Consider the following 10,360-nt stretch of genomic DNA (forward strand, 5'->3'; position numbering starts at 1 on the left):
AGGCCTGACAGGACAGTAACAGCAGTGTCACCTGGAACCAGGGCTTCTTCCCTGGGCTGCATCTCCCTGCTTGAGAACTAGAGACACAAGCCCAGATGGAGGTCTCTTAAGGGCCTGACACCTGACCCAGGAGCCCATGAGGGTGACCAGCAAGGTGCCTGTGCCCTGTGAGTTGTGAGGAGTCTGGCCCTGACTCTCCTTCTGCATTGTCCCTCGGCCCAGTCATCCTGCAGGCCCCACCATCAGGGCCCCCTTTGGGTGGGGTGGTTAGGGCAGAGCAGGGTGGGGTGAACCAGAGGCAGCAGGAGCCATTATCAGGAGGCCCAGGATGGAGAGGGCTTCGGCAGCCTCCTTATCGGCTCCCCAGCGCCCCAGACTAGGATGCACCCACTTATCAGCGGAGTTCGGGTGGGTGGGGCCAGGTCCCTTGCAGCTCCTGCTCAGGCTCCCCTGATGGAGTTTTGCTGGGAGTAGGAATGTCAGTGGCCTTCTGGGAGTCAGAGAGCCACCAGGCTTGCTACCGTCTCTGCCATCAGGGTTTCTTAGCTAACCACTTCCCTCTCTAGCCCCCAAACCATGGTGGCGGTGGGCTGTGGGGTGAAGTGTCTCTGATTCCTGCCCTCCTCTAGGTGGTCTTCATGTGGTAAATGACGTGCGTGGGGACTGCTAGGCTGAGCAAAGGAAGTGACATCTACCGTGGCATACAGAGCTGAGTGTCAGTCACTCAGCTTTGTTATGTCTTACAAGTCTCAACATCCCAAAGGCCATGAGGACCACTTTGGAGATGTTTTTGGATACCTCCTGTGGGGTCTAGGAATTGGCTAGGCTCCTGCAGAGGGTTCTCCAGCTACAACTTGGCACATGGTCATTCTTGGCTCCGTCCCTCACTCTGAGGGTGGCAAGGCTTTCCAGGCATGCGGAGAGCAGGCCCCACAACAGGGCTCTGAGAACAGCTCGCACCTTATCTGTGGACCAAAGACTGGGTGGGGTACATCTGAGAACCAAAGGCAAGTTCTGCAGAAAGGTGGGGGCAGCCCAACCGCAGCCTTCCAGCCTGCCAGGGAAGGACACGAGGGTGGCCTGATGTTTAGGGGAAGGGCCAAGGGCCATCAAAGGCAGGGGTGGGCTAGATCCCTCTCAGAGCTGCAGAAATTCTCAACTGAGAAGGACAGAGATCCAGGAAGAAGTGTCTGCCTCTGGAGGTGTCAGGGCCTCTGGAGAATCTGAAGAAAATGGCATCCTTGCCTAGTTGGGTAACTGAAGCCTTCTAAATCAGGGAGGGTAGCATAAACTTAGCCTCTGGAGGCCAGTTGCCTGAGGCGGGTGAGTCTCCAGCATCCTTGAGACTAGGAACCGACAAATACAGTCTCAAGCCAGGCAGGGCTGAAGGGACATAGCCTCCCCAAAGTCCCTAGTGGAGCTGTGACTTCAGCAGGTACCTCTCTCAGCCGTGGGTCAGGTTCCTGGACCCCTCTGTTCCTCTGACCCAGGCCCAGGCTGCCTGCAGAGCTCCTCTTTGGAGGAAGCAAGCAGGAACCCCTTGACTGTTGCATTCTCACCATTTTCGTGAGCGGGGCGTTCCCCTCTGCACACCCAGGTGTGGACGCACACGTGGCTCAGTGACTCAGAAGGACTGCATCTGTCTTTGGCTGCCATGTAACCACAGAGCTGTGTTAGCTCTACATTTACATGTGCCTTGTAGCCGGGCAGTGGTGGTGCACACGTTTAATCCCAGCACTAGGGAGGCAGAGGTAGGCGGATCTCTGTGAGTTCGAGGTCAGCCTGGTCCACAAGAGCTAGTTCCAGGACAGGCTCTAAAGCTACAGAGAAGCCCTGTCTCGAAAATAACAACAAAAAAAGCACCTAAAATAGCACAAATGTGGTCCCTGGCACCACCCAGAAGGGCCAAACTGGACTGACTTCTTTTTTATTTTTTATTTTATTTACTTATTTACTTCTTTATACACAAGGTCTATGTAGCCTTGGCTGTCCTGGAACTTGCTAGGTATTCCAGGCTGCTCTCAAACTCACAGATGTCCTCCTGCCTCTGCCTTCCAAGTGCTGGGATTAAAAGCATGATATACCATGCCTGGCCTGAATTTTGATATGCCAATGACATATATCCAAGATTCCACCTAGACCCCAAAGGCTTGTAAGCTCAGCAAGGGTAAAACTAGAGAAAGGCCCCCACGTCCCATTGAAGCACCTGGCATTGAAAAAATGGGCTAGCCAGCAGCAGGGAGCGGGGTCAGAAGCAGAGCGGGTAGAATTGACAGACATGGCAGGGAGGGGCCTGAGGCCTCCAGGGACAGGTGAGGAGGGATCGGGGAGCTGGGTGGGGGATGGGTGTGTGTCACGGGGTGATAAGGGAGTACTTTATTGTCTAAAGAGCTGGAGAGATGGCCTGTACTATACAAGGCCGCACCGTGGTCACCAGTAAAGACAGAGTTTAAATGTGCTCCACCAAGCACCTCCAGGGACCTGAAGACCCACAGAACCTTGGATTACACCAAGGACAGGTGAACTATAGGAGTACAGTAAAAATGAGACACGGTTGCAGGAAAGATGCAGTCCTAGCATCTTTGTTCCTCCATGTAGCTTAGAGTGGCCGCCGGAAGGGTACCCACATCTAGTTTGATGGCCTTCCAAACCACAAGGTCTAGTGCCATAGTAAGGAGCCAGAGTGAGACTTGCGCGTTCCTGGGCAGTGAGCGCCCTCTGCAGCCAGATGAAGGTGCTGCAGGGCGGAGGCCGCGTTCTTCCTCAGTACAGACATTACTTGGTGGTTTTCTCTCACATGGGCTCTCATCAGGAAGACTGCATCCGTCCATTATAAAGATGAGACACTCTTCAGTGTCCTGCCCAGGGTCACGGAGCCAGACAGTGATAAACCCTGTGCTTGGGTCTCCAGGGATCCTGGCTCACCCATCCCTGAAGGTCTTTGTCTCCAAGCCCCTTGAACAGGTCTGACGCCCTCATTAGAAACCAACAATCAATTTAATGAGGATCGGTGGGAGCCAATGCTCCCACCAATGAAGCTACAACAGCTGGGCCCAAGTGGACCACGGGGATTCAGACAGGGAGGCGTAGGTTCAGGGGGTCCAGGCTCTGTGAGCGCCGGGACGAGCCTCGTCTAGGGGCCTCGGACAGCAAAGAGAGCCGTGGGCTGGCATCGATCTAAACACAGAGTGGACACATGCAGGCTCCCTCCAACCTCCCCAACTCCAGATCCCAGCCAACCCCGGTGCTTCATCCCTCCCCAATTCCCCATTGACTGAGCCAAGGGGAGACTAGCACCTCAGAGGTCTTACAGGTTGGGAGGAAGCTGCGGTTATTTGGCTCCCGTCATATTCCTTACGTTCCGCTCCCATATATTTCAATGGAATTGAACCGTATGGAAAAATTTTGTCTAAACAAAAGAATATTCTTCAAAAATGGTATTAATTGCAGGCTAATCTCTGTCCTCAATTACCAGTTGAGGAAACTGGTCCAGACCTAGTGACTGGCCCAGGTCCAAAGTAAATTGGGGATGCATTCTTTTCTCTTTTTTGGCGGGGGGGGGGGGGGAGGCATCTGAGAGTGTTCGAGAGGTCTGTAACCACCCTCACCCAAGGTCCCTCCAGGTTTAACAGTCTGCAACAAGCTCTGAGTGTTCCTGCTTCAGGGCCAGTCCCACCTCCTGGGGACATTCCCACCTGATTTCTCACCTCCTGGAGAACAATGGCCACCTCACCACTTCCTGAAGTCCGTTTCTGTGCCGTGAGTGGAGGCTGGGGCTGGGCCTGGGGCTGAAACTGCAGCACAGGAGGACCTGGGGAACAGTGTTCAGGAGGACATGGTGGCGAAGGCTGTATCTTCTCATAAATCCATTTTGTCCCCACGGGTCTTTGCAGACAGACAACTTCGGACATGTACCTAAAGAAAAACAAAACCAGTGCAAGGATTTGAGGCCCTTCTTAGACACGTCTCCATCCTCTCCATCCTCCCTCTCAGTTTGGGGGGGCATATTCCCAGGGTGATATCAGCCCTGCTCGGAGCTGGGCTAGCCCCTCTGGCTGCAGTTTCCTTATCCCTCAGCCGACTTCACCCACAGCCCTGGGGTCCACCACCCAGACATCGCGGTTCCCAACTCACTTGGGACCCAGTGGCGCACACATGGTTAGATACCAGTTCCTGGCAAAGCCCTGGTCAAAGGGGTTGTGTTCTTGATGGTACCTGCACTGGAAGGGGATGAGAACGAGTCGGTGTCAGAACTGGTCAGTCCCTCGTGGCAGCAACCTGCCCCTCAGACAGCCTGCTCAGTTCCAGCTGCCGCCAGACTGCAAAGGAGGGCAGGGAGCACCCCAGTTCTGAGCACTCTGCCAAGGCTGAGGTTGACACTGTACCCACGGCCCACGGCGGCTCTCTTGCCTTCTCAGGGCTTCCCATCGCCTGTATGCCTCTTTGTAGCAACCCTTACTCTCTGTGACCACACATGCCCTCCTCTGCCCGTCTTCCAGACAATATCCCGATCCTCCCTTAACCACTCAGCCCCTCCACAGACAGCCCCACCATCCAACCATCCGAAACTGGATGTCATGAAATGACTGAGGGGTGAGTAGGATGGGAGGCAGAGGCAGGGGGATGCTCTGTCTGTATGTCGGCTGTTTGTCTGTAGTTCCCCCTAATAACCCAACAATACTGCCCACCTGCCTTCCTAAAATAACTGTCAAATTATCATCTAATGAAACGGGTTCAGAATCCACATGCTACAACGTAATGATGAAAGATAGCAAAAATAATAATAAATAAATAGATAGATAGATAGATAGATAATAAATAAATAAATAAATGTAAGGCGAATCCCCAAATGCAGACTCCTGTAAGCAATAGCTAGTCTCAGTCTGCTCTATAGGTCGACAGAATTCTGATGAGAACCCCAAAATATTTGTAGAAAGTGACAATCTGATTTCTTAAATGTCTCTCCAAGAAGAACAGCCAAGAACCTCAGAAAAAGAGCAGTTGGAGAACTCATTTCGTGCTATTTCCAAACTATAAAGCAACACTGACCAAGACAGAACAGGACAGGCCAAAACGTGGAATCCAGAACTAAACTGTGTCTATCCAGCCAGTTCTGGTTTTTGTTTGCTTGTTTGTTTGCTTTTGTTGTTGTTTGTTTTCGAGACAGGGTTTCTCTGTAGCTTTGGAGCCTGTCCTGGAACTAGCTCTTGTAGACCAGGCTAGCCTCGAACTCAAAAATCCACCTGCCTCTGCCTCCCAAGTGCTGGGATTAAAGGCATGCACCATCACTGCCTGGCTCTGTTTTTTTTAAAAATAAATATGCAAAGCCACCACAATGGAGGAAAGAAGCCTTTCCAGCAAATGATACAGATATGTAAGCAGCAAATCTTGGGGCCTGGAGACCCAGCTCAACAGTTAAGAGCATTCATGGTCTCTTCTGGCAGAGGACTCAGGGTCAGTTTCTGGCACCCACATGGAGGCTCATAACTAACTCCAGCTTCAGGGGATCTGACACCCTCTTCTGAACTCCACATTCCCCAGGCATGGACATGGTACAGAGATATACATTCAGGCAAACATTCATACACATGAAGAAAAAAATTGGAAAACAAAAGCAAGCCTTAACCACATACAGAATTGTGTGACCTTGGATTAGGCAGAGATTTCTTAATGGCCATACCAAATGCACGTGATCCATTTTGGGATGCACGTACACAAGCACACATTTACACACACACACACACACACTGTGCACATGTGCACCTTCACACAAGTACTTCACAGTGAAAAACTTCTGCTACTTGGAACCTGAAAAGAAAATGAAACCATGAACTATAGATTACAATAAAATATTTTTAAACCATATACCTGAACCCAGAATACATAAAGAACTCAAAAGGCACAAAAACGAAAATATTCCTTTTGTTGCTGTTGTTTTTCAAGTCAGGGCTTCTCTGTAGCTTTTTAGAGCCTGTCCTGGGACTTGCTCTGTAGGCTGGCCTCGAACTCACAGAGATCCACCTGCCTCTGCCCACCGAGTGCTGGGATTAAAGGCATGCACCAACATCGCCCGGCCAAATAATCCAATTTTTAAATGGGCAAAATATTGGAGCATGCATTACATCAAAGATATACTTCCCGGTATCACTCTCATGAGGACAATATAAATCAAAGCTATAAGATACCATCACACATTTACTAGATGGGTTAAAGAAAAAAGCTAAACAAACCTCCGACAGTGTCAAGTGTTGACAAGGAGGTAGAGCAACTAGAATTCTCATATGTCATTGTATGAGTGCAAAATGGCATTTTGGAAGACAATCTGGTAGTTTGTTATAAAACTAAACACATAGCTGCCTCATGACCCAGCAGTGCCACTTCTAAGAGTTTAGGAATAAACGGAGGAGCACAGCATGGGGAATCTCCAACGTATTGTGCTAAGCCAGCCAAGGCAGTCTCCAGAGACAATGATTCATTTATGTGGGATTCTAAAAGATAAAACAAAAAAACAACACCCCCTAGGTGTGGAAAACAAATCTGTCATTGTTGGGGCTGTAACAGGACTGTAAGTGGACCATAAATCACCTTGAGAGACTTCTGGAGTAAGGAGGTACTATTTTCTGGTCCCCCTACAGGGTTTCCACTGCATCAAGATCAACTCCCACACTAGATTTTACTGGCTGCTTTACCGTGACCGGCTCTGAGGGTCTGCTCAACTGCCCTTGCCACGCTCTGCCCTGCTCTAATCAGAGCTGTTTCCTAACTCTCTCAGCAACATTCTGCTTTCAGTCAGACTTGATGCCCTTAACTCCAGCTGCCAACGAGGTTGAGCCAGGGGGAGTGAAAATTCAAGGCCTGCCTGAGACTGTCTCAAAAAATGGGTTGGGGGTGGGTTTGGGCTACAGCTGAGTGGAAGAGCATTTGCCTAGCATTTTCCAGGCCCTAGGTTCAATCCCCAGTGCTGGAGGAAAAAAAAAAATCTATTTGCTGGCTCCCTAGTTTTTGCAAAGCTGGCAACGACCAATCCTTCGGAATCACACTAGGAAACCCAGAGTGGCGTTTTGGTTCTGCTAACCCTTAACTCCTTCTCTCGGTCCAAACTACACAGGCCAGGACTAGCCTCTTTTGGTGTGGTCCAAAGGAGAGATGCTCAATCCTCAGATGCAGGCACACTGCGGGGCACGGGGCGGAGAGAGGCCACCGGGCTCCAGCAGGTGGCACTGTGGTCTGACCTGCCGCTCTGGACCTGCGTTCCAAAGGCCTTACCCTCAGGGCCAAAGGCAGTGGAGGCTCAGATCCAGAGGACCCAAGATACCTCCCACAACCATACAATCCGGCGCCCACATACCTTGTTCTCGCAGGAGCGCTCCGCCGCGCTCACAGATACGGCATGGATCAGCAGCAGCAGGACGAGCGGGATCAGGAAGCCCGCAGCCGGCAGAGCCACCAGGATACTGACCAGCTAAGGAACCACGCCGGGTCCAGCTCATCTTCCCCTCTCCATCATTACTCCCGCCACCCTATCCCACCACACTGTGGCCCTGCTTATCCCTTTTAGGCCTTATTATGTGGCCCCACTAGGTTCTTAATGTTCCTTCGTTTTTGCTTTTGTTTTACTCCGTCCATTTCCACTCATCCGCCCACACTGAGACTCTCGAGTGGCTTCGCCGGCTAGCGTTATTCATCACTGACTCAATCCTTTGAGAGATCTCATCTCTCCCTTGCCTCAACCCCTCCCCACTGCTCCTCACATGGCTCCTTGAACCTGTGTAGATACGCCATAACCTTGTCCACGGAGAAGGGCAGATGTCTTGTGCGAATTAGGAACATCAGGCAGGAGAGCAGCAGGGCACCGGAGTAGAGGCAGAGGGACAGGATCAGCAGCATAAAGAGACGGAAGTTGCGGTGACCGATGCAGTTATTGACCCACTTGCAATGGTGATCAAAGTCCTGGGACAGGAAGAGGAGCAGGTCCCCAGAATCCATCCTTTGGCCCAGCTTCCGTCATTCCGAACAACTTGGCCCTCCAGGTCGCTTACTCCTGGCCCCCTGTTCCCCCTGTACCCCCTGTGCTGGCTTTCATCCCAGGAAGAATCCCGGTGAAGGTTGGCCCTAAAACTGACATTTCCAGTTAGAACCCAATTAAGGCTCGTCTTTTGTTGTTGTTGTTGTTGTTTTGTTTTGTTTTTCTTGCTTTTTGTTTTTTCCAGACAGGGTTTCTCTGTAGCTTTAGAGCCTATCCTGGAACTAGTTCTTGTAAACCAGGCTGACCTCGAACTCACAGATCCACCTGCCTCTGCCTCCTGAGTGTTCAGATTAAAGGCATGTGCCACTGGCGCCCAGCTAAGGCTCTGTGTCTTGAGGCTTGTCCTGATAAAGCTTTTAGTCAGACATAGGCTATCCCTGGGCCTTTACTTTCTTATCTACTAGGTGAGGAGAAAAGACACCTTGCCCAGCCAGCGTCCTCCCCACGTTTGTAAGCTGGTGTGCCGTTGCACATGAGACAAGCTTGCCCAAACCAGGAACTCCAACTCAAAACATCCAGAGGAGGACAGGGAAGTCTCCAGACCAGGCCTGTAGACAACTGAGGGGCTCAGATACCCAGTGACAGCAAACCACTGTCCCCTTCCCCAGAGCCAGAACAAATGAATGTGCCCGTGCTGACATGCCTGCCTCTCTGGACAGATGCGGGCACAGAGGCAGCGCACCGTGTGAGGGACCAAGAACAGGTGGACATTCAGTCACTCTCATGCCCACCCCCAGGCAACATAGGACGAGGCTTTAGGATCTGGCAGGTCTAGGGGACGGGCTAGCAAATAGGTAGGTAGCAAGGGGGGGGCTCACTTCCACACAAATGTTGCACCAGGGGCAGTGGCAGGTCCGGGGTGGGCGATGAAAGCAGCACTTTGGGCACCACTGCAGGCGGAAGGCTCTTTGGTTCACACTCACCACGTGTACGGTCATGGGGTCCTCGGCAGCGGAGCCTGGCACAGAAGAGGGGTAGGCGGTAGTAGCCGTCACACTGCTGCTCTGGGCAGCCCTGTAACAGCCCTGGCACAGGGAGTGTGGGGAAGAGGTGAACAAGGGAATCGCTGACCTAACGGAGCAAGCTGACCATGGCGGGGGCATGCTCCAGCCAGCCTTGTGTATAGAACTCTGCCTTTGAAACAACAGGACCACTTGAAGTTTTTGTGTGTAGTGGGCAGATGGAATAGAAACTGCATGGTTTGGACAAGCCTGCCTCCTGGCTTTTCTCCAGCCTGTGCAGCCCATCCCTCTGAAGCAATTGAAAAACATCCAACATCCAGGATCCATGTTTTTTTTTTTCTTTGTTTGTTTGTTTGTTTTGTTTTGTTTGTTTGTGGCCCCCTCTCTACACACACACACTCCTTGGTGGTTCAGGAAATGAAATGCTACAGCCAGAAGAGTACTGCATGGGGTACAGAGGTCCCGAGACTGGAGGTGGGGTGCCAGCCTTTGGGGCACCACCTCCTCCTTCCAGGGGGCTGAGCCCTCACCTCGATGTAAGATACCAGGATCTGAGAAGTTGAGCGAAACGAGACTGTAGAAGGTGAGGACGAAGAGTGGGCCCGTGACCACTGGGAAGACCCACTCCCCATTCTGAGCCAGCCACCTGCAACTGAGACCAGAGCCACTTTCAGTCCTGAGCTGAGCCGCCTGGAGTTCCTCCCCAGGCCCTGTCCAGCTGGGTCAGGATTCCCGGAACTTAAATCCAGTTCTAAGTATCCAGGTGAGCGACAGACTCACAGGGGCCCCACCAAACGTCACCAGCATCACCAGTCTGTCTATTCCCCACCCCACCCCATGCGCCAATACTCCAAAACTCTGCTGGCAAGTTTTCCTCTAACCAGACAGCTATTCCCCGGGCCTCCCGTTTCTCCTTCCTGCATTCCCCTGCCTCTGTACTATCTTTAGTTTCCATCCTGTCTCCGTGTCAGAAACCTAACAGATGATGCGGGACACTCACGGGAAGCCGAAGAAAAGGCCGCTCACAAAGACCAGCATCATCACATTGAAGGCAGCGAACAGGCTTGGGAGGAACCATGGCAGAGGGACCACAGGCAGTGGCTGCGGCTCCTTCACAAGTGTCATGGTGTCTTTTAAAGGCATGGCTAGGGCAGAGGAGATGCTCAATTGACCAAGGGCTTGCTTTGCAAGAATGGGGCCTGAGTTCAGTCCTCGGGTCCCGTGTAAAAACAGGGTGGATCAGGGCATACCTTCAGCAGCCACAGGAAGATCCCTGGGGCTTGTTGGTCAGGCAGTCAAGCCAAACGGCAAGCTCCGGGGTTCAGTGAGAGACCTTGTCTCAGAAAGGAAGGTGAGATTAATTAAGGAAGAC

General features: G+C 51.9%; 1 protein-coding gene across 1 annotated transcript; it reads right to left on the reverse strand.

The window, feature by feature from the left end:
• Positions 1-1,455: 1,455 nt before the first annotated feature.
• Positions 1,456-10,131, reverse strand: Zdhhc19 (zinc finger DHHC-type palmitoyltransferase 19). Its single transcript, XM_042055822.1, has 8 exons — positions 9,989-10,131; positions 9,519-9,640; positions 8,845-8,984; positions 7,778-7,950; positions 7,349-7,454; positions 4,135-4,220; positions 3,677-3,915; positions 1,456-1,649 (listed from the first exon to the last, which is right to left on the reverse strand). The coding sequence occupies exons 1-8, from the start codon at positions 10,129-10,131 to the stop codon at positions 1,456-1,458; spliced, it is 1,203 nt and encodes a 400-aa protein (XP_041911756.1).
• Positions 10,132-10,360: the final 229 nt, after the last annotated feature.

Source organism: Arvicola amphibius, chromosome 10 (assembly GCF_903992535.2).
Source record: "Arvicola amphibius chromosome 10, mArvAmp1.2, whole genome shotgun sequence".
Classification (NCBI taxonomy): Eukaryota; Metazoa; Chordata; class Mammalia; order Rodentia; family Cricetidae; genus Arvicola; species Arvicola amphibius.